This window comes from Daphnia carinata, chromosome 4, assembly GCF_022539665.2.
Source record: "Daphnia carinata strain CSIRO-1 chromosome 4, CSIRO_AGI_Dcar_HiC_V3, whole genome shotgun sequence".
In the NCBI taxonomy this organism is placed as follows: Eukaryota; Metazoa; Arthropoda; class Branchiopoda; order Diplostraca; family Daphniidae; genus Daphnia; species Daphnia carinata.
In genome coordinates, this window is record NC_081334.1 from 5,094,182 (window position 1) to 5,112,035 (window position 17,854).

Consider the following 17,854-nt stretch of genomic DNA (forward strand, 5'->3'; position numbering starts at 1 on the left):
CTATTTTTACAGGTTGGACCGAGGCGGTGAAAATAAACAAGAAAAAAAAAAACCGGTGGCTCATCTTTTCTCTCTGAGTTGTCCTCATCAATTCATTGAGCCGTTCAGGCGTCCCAACTCTTGTAAAATAGTTCAGAAACAAAGTAGCGCGGAAGGGATAGATTTGAAACGACAGGTGAACTACTTGGATATTTCGAAAGAGCCCCCCACACACAATTTGATGTAACAATGTCGTCTGGTGTGATGAAATCATCAATCACATTTTTCTTTTTCTTTTTTTTTTTTTTTTTTTTAAGAAACATGAAAAGGGATAATCGATGGTGTCTGAACGTGCGTGAGGTGGTGCTGCCTTCGAGCCACTCACGATTTATTTTCAAAGCGGATAAAGCACCCTCAATGAGCGTCGATCCATCACGTCGCAACCAATTGGATTCACGCACGAGCCGCAAATCACTCGTTACATGGCCTCGTTTCTCTTTATTTTTCAAATCAAATAGAAAAGGAGGTGCTCTCAATTGCAACCTGGTCAGGTGTTTCGAGTCGTTTTTCATTTGAATAATCATCTAAATGTCGTTAAATGTCACGTTTGAAAAAAGAAATGCTGCCAACTGGAGGACGTTACGCGGAACAATCAAAAGAGACGGCCCAAATGTTTAGCAACAGGAAAATTAAAAAAAAAAAAAAAACAAGAAAAAACCCGTTCACGCACGAAAGAAAACCGGTCAGTTTTCAATCTGAACGAGTTGGCATCGTAAACTAAACTACTCCCGCTTCCCCCTTTGATTTGTACGCATTATGTCCCGAGATAAGAGTAATGCGATCGCTACATTTCTTCCTTCTGCGAAATCAGTCAATTGTTTTTTGTTTGTTTTTTTTTTGTATTTTTTGAAATAGTTCCTTTTGGCCGACCTGCCGAGGGCCACCGTGAAAAAAAAACAAAAAACATTTCAAACAAGAAAAACGATCGACCCCCAAAGGCAAATACGACCCAAAACGTCCAGCACCCCCCTCCGAATTTTTCTTTTTACATTTATTTATTAAAAACCACAAAGAGAAAAATGGATCAAGGAAAACATCAAACAGCTGACGGGTTGACCACCAACCGCGATCGCACCCATCCAACGTGATGTTGCCTTTCGGTGCGTTCAACCGATCCAATTGAAAGACACTTGCGCGTCCGTCTGCGCGTGAAATGCATTGCCCACCCAACCAATCCCCGCAATGGACGCCATCTTTTTGATTTCAAGAGAAAACGAGAATCGGTCGAAACCTGAACGGTTCGTGTCACGAAAACCTGATGATTCATCATCGTTCAAAAACAAAAACAAAAAAAAATGGCTTCACTTTAATGAGGATATCTGCATACAACAACAGGCGGAGTGAAATGATGAACACCTCACAATCAACAGGTTCCCAATGTGTTCCACAGTCAAAAGAATATTTTCATTTTTTCTTTTTCTTTTTCGACGCGTCATTGTTGTCATTGACCTTCTTCTTTCTTTATCTTTTTTTTTTTTTTCTTCTTCTTCTTCTTTCAACTCCTCATTTTTAAGAGAAAACGCTATTCGAAAAGTCAACAACATTCCTCTAGTATATACAACACATCCTGGTTACAATTTGAATAGAAATAAAACGACCTTAGGCTAAAAAAAAAACAAAACAACTTGGCAACAGTGGCACGCCTTTTTTACTCCCGCTGTTTCTCATTTCTCCCTTCCCCTTCTCTTTTGTAAATTAAAAACGTTTTCGATCGAGAAAAAAAAAAAATGTGGCAACAGCAACTTTGTGTTAGTCAATTATTATTCGATTGCCTTTTTAACTGACGATCGTGTCCCGAATAAGATTCCACACAATTCGTCCTTTAAAAAATTTAAAAAAAAAAAAAAAAAAGGCAACGTGTCGGACGGAAAACCAAGTGGCCAAGGTGTGCGTACAAAAATGGGAAAACAAAACAAAAAAAAAAAATTGAGAAACGCGATCGTTCAGAAATTCTTTTCACGCTCCTTGACGCACGCACGCACGCACGCAACGCTTTTCAAATTCTTTTCTCAATTTAACATTTGAAAAATGAAAGGGGGCGTTCGCTTGGAAAAACGGATCGACACTTGCGCGCTCGATTGACTTTCCGATAGCGACAAATAGCATTTTCTTGTATCTTATTAACTCAATTACGTTTTGATCGGATCATCAAAGTTGGCGGACGGATCGAAAATCAGTCGATTTAATTTGAAAACAAAACAAAACAAAAAAAAAAACAACGAAGAGAATTGAACGCGTCGGTGGGGTGGGAGTGAATCGTTCGTGTAATCCCGCGTTCGGCCGCCATGTTATCCTTAATCTTTAAAAGCTCCGAACCAAAAGAAAAGATGGGCCGGATTTGAAATTTTCTCAAGTTGTTTTTTGTTTTGTTTTTTTGTCTTTGTGTCACTTAAAAAACACGGAAAGAAGAAGAAAAATCCTTGACCTCCAGTTGTGGGGGGGGAAGCAAGTCATGGATACATCTTTGCCGACAAGAAACACGAAAAAGAAAAGGAAGAAGAATAAAATGACAAACGAAAATAAAAACAAATCGGAATTTAAAAAAAAAAAAGGAGAAAAAACCTTGAGGCGGAATTAATGAGGTGGGAATAGAAATGGCATCGGCAGCGCTCCTATTACATTCTCATATTCTCCCACTCTTCTCACGCCGGGATTCATTATTTCAATCACGTTTCCTTTATTTTTATCGCTGGGTTTTTGTTCTTTTTTTACGCTATCCTCTTCCCTCCGTTGGTCAAAACATTAAAAAAAAAAAACAAATTTCAATTTCAACTGACCGAAACATTTTTTTTTAAGTCACGCCATTTTGTGCTCATCAAAAGATTTTTCCCCAGGAGGATGGCCCGCATCTATTTTTTTTTTTTTTTGAAGTCTGGCATCTAAATGCCTTTTTCTTTTTGGCAACACCGCTCAGACACGCCCAATGAAGGCCGCGTTATAAAAAAAAAAAAAAAAATCCCTTTAATTACCATCCTCCTCTTTAATCAAAAATTCGAAAACAAAAGAACGATAAAAAAAAAAAAAAAAGTTAAAAAACAAACAAAAAAATTTGAGACACACGAGCGTATCGTTTGTTATTGTTTTCTAGGAAGTGCGTAAAAGAAAAGAAAAGTTGATATCGTTAGATAGCGTTGAAAAGAATTACGTGTTGCAGTCGTGACACTCCCGTCATCTACTTTTGGCTATCCAAAATATGAAAACGCGCGTGTGACGTCAAAAATACCATTGTTTCATAACATTGAAAAAATTGTGGCTTCCCCCCCCCCTACATCTCCCGAATTATCTTTTCGATTTGATTTTTTTTGTTTTTTGTTTTTTTGTATCCCCAAAATTGGGGGCCGCTTCGAAAATGGGCATCGACCAAACTTGTCGTCCGACGTAACCGCCAAGAGCTAAAATAAATAAACAAAAAGAAGAAGAAAACTTACGTTAGCCTTTTCCAGGTAGAGTTCGAATTCCTTGTAGGGATCGGTCCACGTTGTTGAAGAAGACGGGGAATCGCTCACGGTCGCCATCTTTCTTTTGTAATTATTATTTTGTTATTTTCTTGGTTGAAAAAAGAAAATCTCAGTTTCCTTTGTGTCGGGGTCTCGTATTTCCGACTGGAACACGAAAAATCCTGAAATCGGCGCTTGGAAAGAAAAAAGTTCAACACGACGATGAGAATAAACCGACGTCGAAGGCGGCCAAATGTCTCGTTGCCTCCATGCGATTCCCTTTGGCAGTTATGGAACGGATCGCCATCTGGCCGTCGTCTCCATCCAGGGGACTACCCGATCGAATCGGCCGCATTCTTTCCCACCTCTCTAGTAAACACACAAAAATAAATCAATAAAAAAAAGAAAAGAAAAATTAATAATTTATTTTCGAAAAATAGCCAATCCATAAAAAAAAGAAGAAAAAAAAGAGGGGGATCCTATTTTTTTTATTGGAAAAGGATTGCAGGTGTTTAGACATCTAAATTTATTCATCGTTCGAAAAATAAAATAAAACAAAAGAGTGGGAAATGGGCCGACAGCCATCAAAACAAAAACCCCAACGGTGTATAAACATGGCGACTTTCCTTTTTATTTTTTTCTTCAAGAATGTTAACAAAAGAAGAACAAAACAAAACAAAAAAAAAAAAACAAACGCTTTTAAACATTTATATCGCCATCTTATGAATTGTTTGCCTTTTAATTTCCTGCTGGCAGAAAAAAAATCCTGTAAAAGGAAAAGAGCAAACAGGGAAGGGCTCCCCCCCCCTCGCTCACTGGCGAGCTCCAACGGGATATGAGCTCGTCTGCTCGGCTCGTTACGTTCACTTCACGACCGACTGGTTTCCTAATTAAACTTTTGTGTGCTTCTGCCCTTTTCAACTGATGAATAAAAGAAGGAAGCCACCAGTCTACCAAGTAGACAAAGAATAGAACGAGCAAAGTCATTATCAAGAGCGAGACGTTTCAATGCCTTGTTGCCTCTTGGAAAGAATCATTCAGTTTTTGTTTTTTTTTCGGCAGAAAAAAAAAAAAAACAGTTGATGAACGCATGACCGGCTCAACTGGCCAGTCACCAACCACGAAAAAAAAAATACAAAAGCGACGAACTTGGAGATTTGAACAAATAAAAATAGAGAAAGTTTTGTTGTTTTTCTTGGATTTTTGGAACAGGTAAATTCCAGTTAACTTTAAGTTGATTGTTGTAGGAAAAAAAATAAAGGGGGGGGAGGGAGACAATGTTCCCAACCGGATGTTGCGTTTGTCAATCGTAAAACAACAACAACAACAACAAAAGAAGGTGGGTAGCCCAACCAAAAAGGGAACGTGTGCGTGATGAACGATAGGAGCGTGACGTCACGCACCCTTTTACAATTGAAATGTATGGGGGGGGGGGGGTCAACGCTACCGATAGTTTTAGACTATTAAACATAAGTGACGGCCTTTCTTTTCGAATTCGTTCCATTGCGTCCATCGAAAAAATGGCGCCCGTGAGAGACACCTGGTGGCGCTTCAAAAGCGTCAGAATGAATTTTTCAAATGTGATTGAATAAGAAAAAAGAAAATAGATTCTCGGGCCCACACACCACGACACAACAAAGTAGAAACAATTTTTTTGTTCGACCTAACGGCTAAAAGAAAATCCAACACTTGATAGAGTCCCCTTCGGCCTCTCTTCTTTTCAAGTATACAACACGTACTGACTCTATCAGGTGTTAATAACACACATCTCTCTCTCTCTCTCTCTCTTTCTTTTTTGCCCCCCTCTCGCCCTTTAAAACCAATGGGGAAGAAGAGAGAAAAAGAAACTCGGAGGGAGAACATAACATTCAAAACGTTGACGTTCCGTGAAGTTCAACTGCGAGCACCACAAGAGGGGAGAACGTCACTTGAAGAAGAAAAAAAAACTGATTGTCGGCTACAAAAAAAAAAAAAAAAAAAGCCCCAAAATATTCAATAACAAAAAGAAAAAAGTTATTTTCATCCTCATAAGAATTTTTCTGTTTGCCCTGTCATTTTCTGATCCCTGCCCCCTCTCCCTCTGCGTTTCCACAACAGCAAACAGACGATCATCATTTGATTTTAAACGAAAAGTGTAATTTCAAATATTGGGAGTTACCAAGGCAACCAGCCACAACGTAAAAATAAAACAACAAACCTTCAAGGGTTCTTTAGAAAAAAAAAAAAAACATTTCCCTGTTTTTTTTTGTTTTTTTTCCGAGACCGGAAAACCGTGCTGTGCCGCCGCTCACACACACGAGTGTATACACATTAAACGACAGACGAGAACAAGGGGAGGGGAGACAAGGGCGTACTAGACGTAATGCAGTCGGGGGAAAAAAAAACCCCGAAAAATTACACGTAAATAAGAAACGAGTCCATTTCCGTTTTATACTGCAGTGTGTACCGTTATTGATCACCAACGTGTGACACGACATATGCAAATGCCTCTACGTGGGTTATCTCAAGTCTATTTTTCTTTTTGTGCAATGACGTCATCTTTGGAGATTCGGACGCTGGGATCGTCACAATCAACAATTCTCTTCGTTTTTTTTTTCTAAACTTTCCTTATCTTTGTAGGAAAAAAAAAAAACGTTTCTCTCTACTTTCATCGGCTATTTTTGTTGATTCTCTTCTCTTTCGCTTGACTCTCTGATGACGTCACCCCCCCCCCCCCAAAAAAAAAATGTTTAAACGTTCGAAAAACACCTGTCTCGTTTTTTTTTTGTTTTTTTTATTTGTTCAGGGTATTTTCATTATGCTGATTAGCAGTGACAACTTAGCTGGCTACTACTGGAGCATAAATAATAACAAAACAAAAAAAAAAAAATTCCTACGGCCGATAGGACAGCAGACAAGGTGCAAAGTTCTTGTATCGTTTGATTTTAATACGATTTTCAATCAAAGAAAGAGGAGATACGGTTCATCAAAGCGATAAAATTCCAGGGGCCGATTTACGCGATAGACAACAAATAAATGCAAAGTTCACATCTGGCAAAAAAAAAAAAATTAGAGGAGAAAAAACGGGGGGATCCGAAACGAAATTCGACAGTTGAGCCTTCGTCACGCTGCAAACGTTTCGTGAAATTTCAGCCCAAATAAAACGGAATACAAAAAGGCGGAAGCGGTTTCGCGTCAAAATAGTCAAACAAAACATTCTATTAATGGATGAAAATGTTGTGCAGCTGTTTGTCCGTGCGACACAACAAAACGCTGGCCAACAACAACAACTTGAACGTCGGCCGAAATAAAGGGGGGTGTGTTTCTCGAATGAACTAGGTCGTGACATTTCATTTTCCAAAAAAAAAAAAAAATTGACTTACACACAATCATCGCGTTTCGAATTACATTGTCGTTTTGTTTGTTTGTTTTTTTTCTTTTTTTCCTCTTATTTCAGAAATGCGTTCCAAAATCCGAAATTCTTTCTGCTATCCGATTTTGGTTGTTGAAAACTCACCAATGTTCCGCGTTCACAAATGACCGAAGAAGCAACTCTTTCGCACTCGCATTAAACCCTGAGAAAAAAAAAAAAAAAGCAACGCACTTTACGACTCGGCACGAAGAAAAAAAAAAACAACCGACCAATTCCGTCCAGGGTCTGGAACACGACTGACTAGCCAAACGTCGTCCGCGTTCAAAAAATAAAAAATGAATCCTCTGTGGGTGGTGGAAAGGCTCACACACAGCCCAAAGCCACCAGTTGGTTCGTTGTGTAGTTTAAACACATATCCCCCCCCCCCCTCTCTTCCTTCACGGCCCGCCTTATCCGCCCTGAAACTATTGGGAGGGAGAGAGAGGGGGGGGGGGGACTTTTCTTTACATATCGATAGCAGCGCCGCCGTTGAACATTTGTGTGCGACCGATGCGTCCCCGCGAAAAAAAAAAAAAAAAAAGGTGGGGGGAACTTCGTGATCAGCTGACGTGATCGACCGGGGAAAAAAAAATGACAACGGACCGCCCCAACACAAGGACACGGCGATTGCCGTAAATTTCAGAAAAAGTCTAGCGGCGACTTGTTTTTTTTTTTTTTAAAAAAAGAGAAACGCAAGCACCGCACAATATAAACGACGTCAACGAGCCTCACGACCATGAAAAAATCAAATTGAAGTACATTAACAAAATCGATAGGGCCAATCAGCATTTTCGTTATCTCCACCGATTTCAATAAAAAACAAAAAAAAAATCTTGAAACAAGAAGGGTCAAATAATTTTCGTCATTTCAAACAGGAAAACAAAAATGTTTTCCATGAATTTCAAACCTTGTCACCGATTGAATAACTAAATGGAAATCATCTGGAGAAGGTGAAAGCGGATGACGGCTACCAACAACAGGTGATACATCATTTGTTTTTGAAACATTCCCCCCCCCCCCTTGTCTCTTGCTTATACCACACGTACACCATACAGACACTGAAAATGATCATCACAAAGAATCCGCTCACGGCTGGAAAGGAAAGAAATGTTTTTTGTTTTTTTTTATCGAAAAAAAAAAAAGGAAGCGACCGACCTTGCCGGTTGGTTAGTCGAGCGCGACGTCACACAGGATTCTCAACAGGCGGCGTGAGTCCATTCAAGGCCGTCCAAATCATATGGCAGCCAATAGGGGCTGCTCTTATTTTATTTCCCCCCCCCCTCGATTTGCTCCATCACGCGCAATCGTCGGAGCACAGACGGCAAAAATGATTTTTTTGTTATCGCTCACGTACGGGCTCCGTTTGATTCAGGAATGCATTGCAGCTGCGCACTTTCGGCCAGAACCACGAGATGCGTTTTTCAAACGCAGCACACCTTCCTGTCCGTCTCCATCGTTTTTTCCCATTCAACATTTTATCTCGTCTGCAAAGCGACTTTTGGTCGAAACGAGAGGAAATCGAAGAAGATCGAATTTCGGTTCGACAAAAAAAAAAAAAAAAAAAAAACCGACGATGCCACATATCCGGTCTTTTCTATTTAGCCGAAATGCAATGACCCCTAACTATTCAAAAAGGCGGAGACCGCGCCCAGCAAAAATAAAAAAAAAAAAAAAAAAAGAAGAAGGGGGCGGTTGTGTGATATGAAAAAAAAAAGAAGGTTCGTGCATCCAAAAGCGAAACGAAGCGGAGAATTGCAAAAACAGTTCCTTATTTGGATGTTGGCATGACGACCTTATGGACATTTTGGCGGAGGGCGAAAAAAAAAAAAAAAATTGTGCGTCGATGGCGCAAACGACCGAACGCAAAAGGGCACACAACACACTATGAGTAATCGAAAATCGTGCGTGTTGGTCCCGATGTGAGAAACAACCAAAATGGCGATATTTCAGCAGCTGATTCATCGTTCCAGCCGTCAAATGACGTCATGACTTGCAGCTGTCTATTTAGTGGCACGAGAGGAAAAAAAAGAAGAAAAAAAACAACAAAAAACAAACGCGAAATTCAAAAGCGGTCGTAGTCATTTCAACACAAACATTCAACTCTTTTTTTGAACATTTTATTTTGTTATTGACTGGGTCTAAATTTAAAAAATGTATAACGACTTTCCGCCTCTTTGCTGGGAACAAACAAACAAAAACTGGCACAGATGCGGGCCGAAAGAAAAAATCAATTACGACGGTACTACACCCAACCCCCCCCCCCTCGTTCGTCCACAACCTTTGAACTGGGCCAGCCGGCTTTCATGTGATGGACGGGACGCAACAACATCCAACAACCTCATTAGTAGTAGCGAACCCCCACTCAATTGTCGAAACGTGTTGCTGCGGTTGAAAATTGAAAACAACAAAACAGGGAAACGAAATCCTTTTCTAGAGCAGCAGATTCTAAAATTGGGTCTAACGGCTCTCTCTCTCTCTCTCTCTCTCTCCTCTTCGCTTCTGTCGTGGAAAGAAAAACAAAAGAAGAGCGAAAACGTTTCGTCAACTTGTCAACGACCTATCAAATGGGATTGAGATAAGACCCGAGAGAAATACGACGCAGGACGCCAAAACAAAACTCAACGCCATCTATTGAGCAGCATCGTTTTAATTGAATAAAAATGTCATTTCTAAAGAAAACAGGACGTGGAATCAATAAGGATTGAACGACTATCGTTTTTTTTTTGTTTTCGAGGTTCGGGAGCATCGTTCAGACAAGAGGCGCTCAAACGATTGGGAAGAGAAAGTACCGAAAAAAAAGAAGACCTTGACGTGTGTTGTTCCCCCCCCCTTCTCTCGATTAAATTACCCGACGTCCGGCACAACAACGAAAAGATAGTCCGTGGAAAAAAAACGTATAGGCAACAACTTTTGATATCTAAAAAGGTTTTCTTTTTTATATAGACAACATGTAGATTCTCAAAATGTTCAAAATGAGATTCAGGCTCTTTTGTGTGGCTATAATGCATTCAAAAATTGATATCGAACGACAACAAAACGAAATTCCATTCTATTCAATTGCGATCGAATAAAATGTTTTCAGAACGTACAAGGACATCGTTTTATCTTTTCAAAAAAAAAAAAAATGGGAAAAAGAAATTGGAGCGGCCAAAGAAGCTCAAATTTCCTCTTAGTGTAAATGGCCAATCGAACATTTTCGGTGCTCCATTTATTTTATTTTTTTGAGACGGGTGGGGGGGCATGTTTTTGTATTGATGAATTCCGATCCATCACCTTTTTTTTTACCGCTCTAACTTTTGTGCGTTCAAAAAAAAGAAGAAATGTGATCTCCGCCCTGCTACTCCTGTGAGAGAGAGAGAGAGAGAGAGAGAAATCCTCTGCTCTTTAAAATGACCCGTTTGACCTGGCGGAGAAAAGAGGGGCAGCTCGTGAGAAAGAGACACGGGCGGAGGGGGTTAACTTGAAGATTCCATCATTTATCAAGGGAAATATTCTTTTTGAGAGAAGCCTTTTCAAAAAAAAAATAAAGACATTTAAAAAAAAAAAAAAAGAACGTGAGTAGGGGAATGTGTTTTTATCGCCCAGTCCAATAGACATGTCAAACTACAACATCATCTAGCCCCCAACTACTGGAACTCTACTGGACAAAAAAAAAAAAAAAAAATAAAGAGTTAACCGAATACACACAAAAGTCGAGTGTGTGAGATGCTTATCGCAAAGCGACTGATAAACATGAAAAAAAAAAAAAAATCCCCATATTCTTTTTTTTTTCAAAATGTTGCCAGTTGAAGGAGAGCAACACCACGATCTTTTGCTTCTTTCGTCTTGTACAAAAAAAAAAAACAAAAAAAAAAACGTAGAAAATAAAAAGGGAAATCATCAAAAAGAATCTACATAGCGAGAAGAAACTGTTGGGTGTCTTGGAACAACTCCGTGGGGTGTCTTCGTCCCAAGAACCGTTTTTATTTTTCTCTTTTAAACTTAAAGAAACAAAAAATGGATATGCACTTCAGCATATAGGGGTGGCTTAAAGAGTTTGAAACCACCATATCCATCGAGAGAGAGCCCGGATCAGAGCAAATACAAAGATGAACCTCATTTTCCTCCTCCTTCCTTTGTGCTTTTTGTTTCTCCTCATTTTCAGCAGGCAATGAGAAAAAAACGATAGGGGAAACGTTTGCCCTCCTACACTCGCTCTCAATTTTTGTTTGCGTTGAAAAAAAAAAAAAAAAAAGCTGGGAATAGTAATCATCGAGTCAAGCCGGCAAAGACAAATGATGTCGAGGTGCCTTGTCTCTGCAACTTTTCATTCCAGAGGGGGAAAAAAAAAAATCCTTGCTGATTGCATCTCAAACTTTGATTGCTTTCCGAGATTTCGATTGCAAGACGGGGGGCTCTTTTTTTTTTTTTTTTTTTTAAGAAGGGGAATGATTCATGAACCAAATGGAGGGGGAAAAAAACTGTTAAGTCATCAATACATTATTGGAAAGTGGTGGTAGCCTCGTAGTAGAAAGAGAAGGCAAAAATAGCGTTAAGAATCCGACACCCCCCCCCCCCTTAAGTTCTCTTGTTTCTATTTCCTCAAACTGTTAAACCTCGTCTAGATTTCTAGCGTTTCCTCCAGTCCGCACAATTCCACACAAATTCTCTCTCTTTTTTTCCGAAAACTGTGAAGGATGGCGGCAAACGGAGCAACAAGAAAAAGGCCCACGTGCATACCATACGAGCGCCCGTGTCTGACGCGGACATTATGTCAGAGGGTGGTAAAACACACACACACAAAAAGAAGAGACAGTAGTGTGTGTGTAAAAAGGACGAAAGAGAGAAAAAAAAAAAGGAAGGTGTACTCTATGGAGAAATGAAAAGAAGGTTAAGAACAGTGAGTTAGAGAAGAGAGGGGGGTCGTGAACTTTTCATCGGATCTGCGTTTCTTTCTTTAGTTCCGGACGGTTTTGGTGGGAGGGGGGAGAAAACGATTTTTTTTTTCTTTAAGTTATAAAAGAAAAAGAAAAGTTTCTCTCCCCCCCCCAAACATAGAGGGGGGTTCTTTTTGGGTGGGTCGACAAAAAATAAAAATTCTTTTGACCTTTTTCCCATTCAGAAAAAAAGGCAGAAAAAAAAAACAAAACAATTTTATTATCACACCGTGACAATTGCGACAATTCGGTAGAATCAACAAAGATGGCGATCCAAATTGAGTGAAAAATAGCCGCCCCCCCCCCCCTGTTCTTTACCGATGAATGAAATCGTCTCGACTCAATTTCATAACAAATCAATGAAAAATGCCTGAAAGAAAAAAAAAAAATCTTGTTCCCCAATTTCGTTTGATGCTCATTATAATAATTGACTCACACGCAGACACACGTTAAAGGAAAACGAACGCAGATGATGGTCATTAGTTGAGAAATGCGGTAGGAGAGGAAACTGTGTAGGGAGGGGCCAAATGAGAACGCAACGAGTCAGACCCCAAATGAACGTGTGTCCCGCTCAAAATATGTAGACACGGGCGCAATTTATACGCATGAAAAATGTATTCCAGTCTCCTAACTCCCCCCCACCTCTATTCAGATACTTTGTTATCATTACGAGACGATCTCCTTTTTGAAAAAGAAAAGTAGTCTAGCGGTATAATATTCAAATGAAGGACGAACTACCAAAACCTTGGAGGCAAAGCCCCGACTCATTTACGAGAACACCGATATTCCTTCAGTTCCAAAAATGTCGAAAATTTCATGTAATTTAAATCTCGTTTGATTATTCATAGACCGCCTCCGATAGTCGTCAAATATTCAAATTTTTACTAGTTATACTGCCTAATTCAACAGAAAGAAGAATCAACAAGAGATCAGAAAAATGCCTGCTTTCATTTGCCCTCCACATTTCATGTTCAAGGAATAAATCAACAATTAAGTGTCGTATGAGATACGACCAAAACGGCCCTCACAATTAGTCTTCTTTTTTTTTTTTCAGCCACTGAAAAAAAAGACGATAAAAAAAAAAAAAAATCAAGAAAATTAGTTTTCGTGGAAGGTAAGTGGATGATGCGATGAGTCACCTGATGTCGCAAAATGGCCGCACAAAAGAAACTTTGTTACACATTTTTCACCCGCTTTTAAAGAAAACCAAAAACAAATCATTTCTTTTATATTGGTCAAAACGCTTTTAAGGAATGAGGTAGAAACGATGAATGATCCATCATTTCACACATCCCATTAGAGGCGGTCCTCGTGTGTGCACGACCCCTCTCCTCTCTCTCTCTCTCTCTCTCTCTCTCATCGATACATATCGCGATGGGGAAGGAAGAAAACAAAAAGTTATCTACATTAGATTTTTGTTTTTTTTTTCCCATGGCCATTTCCCTACTACTAGAACTACCCCCAGAAGAAAACACACACAATCGTGGTGAATAATAAATACGTTTGATAATTTATGGAGTCCCCCCTTCTGACTCTCTACCACCCTCTTTTGTGATCGTTTCGTCTGCTCTTCGTAGGCCTTTTGGCCAGATGTAAAAAGTAGTAAAAATGGGGGATGTGATTCTCTTCGTTTTTTTTGTTTTTTTTTAAGCAGAGAATGCCACTCTTGTTTGAATGTCCCGCCCTCCAGCTGCATCATACACTAGCCATAGTTCTTTAACACAGAGAGAGAGAGAGAGAGAGAGAGAGCGAGAGAAAAGAACATGGATTTGGTATTGAAATGAGGCGGGGGAGAAAAGGGAAAAACAAAATGGTATTCAAGACGTGACTCGTCATCGCGTGGCGATTCCAACAGGAAAAACAACAACTTTTTTCGACAACCAGCCATTAAATTTCACGATGACGACGAGGCATTCCAAATTTTACGCATACTATCACGAAAGACAACAGTTTTCAACTCGAAACAAAACAAAAATTCACTTACATTCATGGGGTGGGGGAAATCCTTCAGCCCACGTGTCACCTATGGCCACTGATTGAAAAGTTCCCAATAATGTCAGCACTTTTTGAGTTGTGAATGAAAATCTGTAAATGTAATGTGGCACACAACACGTGCTTTCCTTGCACAAGAATCTAATATTTCCTTTCAACAGAAAAAAAGAGAATCAGACACGAATTAGAAATAGAGGTCCGAACTGGCACAGACACGAATTGGAAATAGGTCCGAACTGGCACCGGTCAAACGAGCAACTGCGCGCGCTCAGTAGAACAAACGTGTAGGCCGTGTGCCTCCATCTTCTTTTATGGAAAAGGCGGGAGGAGAGGGGGGGGCGAGCAACGACAGAGGCGCCCCTCGCGCCATTTTCTGCCGATCCCCTACCCCCCCCAAACAAAACAACGAGTGTGTACATGTATAATAAACACAATAAAGGGAGGAGCTCGTACAAAAGTGACCTGCGTTAAACTTTAACCACATTTTCCTCCGCCCCTTGTTCATTCCACATTTTTATGGTAAAAATTTTTTACGACTTATTGGGTCGGTTTTCTTAAGTTAAAACAATAAAAAAAATCTACACGTGTTTCTTTTCTTTTTTCTTAGAAAAATGGGTGATGACTGTCTGCTAGAACGTGACAGACGCGCGCCATAGACGATCGTGTTTTGTTTTTTTCCCAGTCAGTACCGACAACAATCGAATAATGCAACAAGAGCAACACGTTTCTTGTTGTTGTTTCCCAAAACACACCAGGAGGGAAGTAAAAGGATATCAAAGAGCAGCTTTTGATCTCAATCATCCATCACGCACCCAATTACTAGCAAACCGGGAAAGTGGAGAAGAAAAGAACACAACAAAAGCGATTACAACAGTCAGAGAAACAACAACACTAAAGCACGGATTTAGTTGCATTCGAAACAAGTTTTTCCTTCTTTTCATATTTATTTTTATAAACATGTCGAGAATGAGAGAGAGAACGACCCCGATGGCGACAAGTTCAATTTGTGTGCTCCCACAGAGATAATACACATTACTAGCTTTTTTTCTACTACTATTACGTTATACAAGGGGACTTTCTTCTTTAACATTCTTCCTCTTTTTTGTTGTTGAAACGGGGGGGGGGGGGGGGCTTTTCTTTAATAGGTTTAAACCTTTTTAGAATCTATCGTCCGACGACGTATTGGAATGTATTTCCTTACGACGATATTGTAATCCTGTCTCCAAACGCAAAAGACGAAGAAAAAAAAAAAAAAATTGGGTAGGAATAATGTGCCATTCAGAATAGCCCGGCAAAGGTTGTCAAGAAGGCCGTTAAATGAAATAGTGTCGGCACAAAGCGCCATTTTCAAAAGCCATTTGTGTCTCCCTATGAAAGGGAGAAAGTAAAAAAAAAAAAGCAATTTCTGTGGCAAAAAAAAAGGAAGATGAACACGTTCTCCTCATTTGTTATTTAACATATGATGTGTCCAGTAAAAAAAAAAAAAGCGGTCGCGTAAAAAGTTGAAACGACGACCTGCTGGCGGAAGAAGAAGTAAGAAAAACGTAACGACGTTTACACCCTGCTGGCTGCTGCTGGATATTGTGTCCTGGAGCCACTTCATCTGGCCAACACCTGAAGAAAAAAAAAACGGAGACGTTTGCCCCTCTGAAAAAAAAAAAAAGATGATCGAAGGGTGAAAAAGGTAAGAAACCATTTTTTTAATGCCACGAAAAAAAAAAACGGGCCGTAAACACTGGAATGAACTTTGTCAAAAGAAATAGTGTCGCCACAGTTTTTCGCTGCAAAAAAAGATGGGGGGGTTAAAGTAGCACAGGGGGGAATTATATACACAACACACAGCAAGAAGTATTATAAGATTCTGCCTGTTGTTGTGTCTGCCATTGTACACAACAAAAAAAAAAAAAGAAAGAGTGTAGAGAATAGAAGAACTATATGGGGGGCTCGGCTTACAGGCACCGATAAGCGCGCCGGGCCGATGAATATCTTGGCCCGGTCTCGTCTCCTTACCCACAGTCGTATACCAAACCGTTTTTTTTTTTTTTTTTGTTTTGTTTTGGAGTTGCTGAAACTGCAAGGGGGGGTTTCTATATACAGAGAAGAGGGGGGAAAAGTACCAAAGTGTGCACATATCTTATCGTGCGTTCAGTTTTTTTTTTTTCTCTTCTCCTTCCAAAGCCGAGAGTGAAAGAGCAAAGAAGAAGGTTCCTACAGTCTCCAATTTCAACACGCCTTTCTACTTTTCCTCCTCCTCCTCCTTCTTCTCCTCAGCTTCACATCCTTGACGGATGCTCGACGGCATCTCTTGATCTCACCGACAGCCGGCTATACTCTCTCTCACAAACTCAAACTCTACTTTGTGTGTGTGAGAGACACAGAGAAAGGTTTTTTAGTAGGCCGTCACAAAATATCAAATCTGACGGGCAGAGACATTGACTCATCAACTTTTTTTTTTTTCTCTTTCCACCCTAAATATGCTGCCGGTTACTTGTTCAATCAAAACGGAAAAAAAGATATGAAATTTTATGTACCTGCTATTGGCGTGTAACGTGGCCCATACGATTCAAGCTTTATAAAAGCCATGTATTCAAATTTCTTCTGGTTTGGAATGACATCAGGGAATGGACGGAGTTGTTAAGAGGTGGTAGAAAAGAGTCGTGAGAGAATTTAAAAAAAAAAAAAAAAAGTGTCCAATAGGGAGATGAAAAAAAAAAGGAAAACAAGGGTCAAAAGGATCTGCTCACGTGATAACGATGTTGCTGCTGCATTCAGGACCCGATTCCGGGGCCTGTTTTAAAGGCACAATCATTGCAATTGACAGCGACGGTGATATAAATGTTGCATGAGATTTAAGGGTCGAGATTATGGGCCGAGATTACTTTTTTTCTTTTGGCCTCAGTTGGAGCTGCTACAACAACATACCAAACGGATCTACCTCTTGGTAATAAAGAGAAAAAGGAGAGAAGAACACGTCGTATACATTTTTACGGGTAGAGCAGCTCAATGTGGCGGGCCTGCACTTCTGTCACGATCTCGTACTGGCTCCATACACACAGGAAGAAATACATCTGTTGGAATTTAAATTCAGGATAACAAGATCTTGATTAGATTTTTATTTGGAAGGAAACTGGCAGAGAACTTACATTGGCAGCCATCCAAAACCAATTGCAGATTGAGACAAATACATTCCATAGCTACAGATGCAGAGGCAAAATATTTGGTGAGATTGAAAATCAAAGTATAACATAAAATTACCAACTTACAATGTAGTAACCGATGATGATCCATAGACCGTAAACAGCTTGAAATAGAACAACAAGTGTCATGCAAATCATCCAAGGAAAGAAAAGACCTCTGTACTCTTTTCTAACACCTTGCACTAACATTCCAGAGCAGATGATAAATATCAGGCAAAACAGTATCACTATTGCTCCACCGGACTGCATCGCTGGTAAAAAAAAAAAAAAAAGAACTATGCATTACCCATCTATCTATCAGCTGATTGCTATTTCTTACTGTCTTTTACATCCGCTTCAAAGTAGGGCAAATAAAACTGTGAAGAATCACCTCCACGCATCACATAGGCTGTATATGCTATGATAACTATTGGAAAGAACTGGATAAAAATACAAATTAAAGTTTCTTTTTTAACAGTGTACAACTGGAAGATCCCTGTTTACCGTTGTGTAAAATGCAACAGCAAAGGTGCCTTCTCGCACATTCATGTGCCAAAAACAAGGAGACCAGCATGATGATATGGACGGCATTATGAGATGTGAATAAAATTATCCTGTAAACAAGAAGAGTTGTAAAGGTAAAAACATATGGAATCAACAGTAATCAACTGGAAGCAAAACAACGGTGAACAGTTCACTCGAGAAGCGATCTGTGAAAAAAGTAGCTGATTCTCGTAAATTTTGGCTATGCTACGATTTAATTGACATGCTTCATATAAATGCTTCAAACATGCACAAAAATATAGGATAATTTTTCGTTTTTTACCTACTTTTTCCGTAAGATAAATAAAAATGGACCCGCCCTACCGTTTGACTCGTTTGGTTTTTAAACAACGCAGAATA

The 17,854-nt window shown here is 39.7% G+C and overlaps 2 protein-coding genes across 3 annotated transcripts in view; both read right to left on the minus strand.

Annotated features, from left to right (window-relative positions):
* Positions 1-3,620, minus strand: part of LOC130687205 (uncharacterized) — a 27,258-nt gene extending 23,638 nt beyond the window's left edge. Inside the window, exon 1 of the mRNA XM_057510344.2 lies at positions 3,468-3,620. Within this exon, the coding sequence (XP_057366327.1) occupies positions 3,468-3,554 (87 nt within the window). The 5' untranslated portion in view covers positions 3,555-3,620. The remainder of the gene's footprint in view (positions 1-3,467) is intronic.
* Positions 3,621-16,343: 12,723 nt separating this feature from the next.
* Positions 16,344-17,854, minus strand: LOC130687226 (uncharacterized). Of its 2 annotated transcripts, none has more exons than XM_057510367.1 (6): positions 17,782-17,854; positions 17,456-17,565; positions 17,292-17,391; positions 17,039-17,223; positions 16,919-16,969; positions 16,344-16,843 (listed from the first exon to the last, which is right to left on the minus strand). In XM_057510367.1, the coding sequence occupies exons 2-6, from the start codon at positions 17,540-17,542 to the stop codon at positions 16,760-16,762; spliced, it is 507 nt and encodes a 168-aa protein (XP_057366350.1). In that variant the 5' UTR covers positions 17,543-17,565; positions 17,782-17,854; the 3' UTR covers positions 16,344-16,759. The 2 variants fall into 2 exon arrangements, with proteins under 2 accessions (XP_057366350.1, XP_057366351.1); XM_057510368.2 differs by having other exon boundaries at positions 17,778-17,842.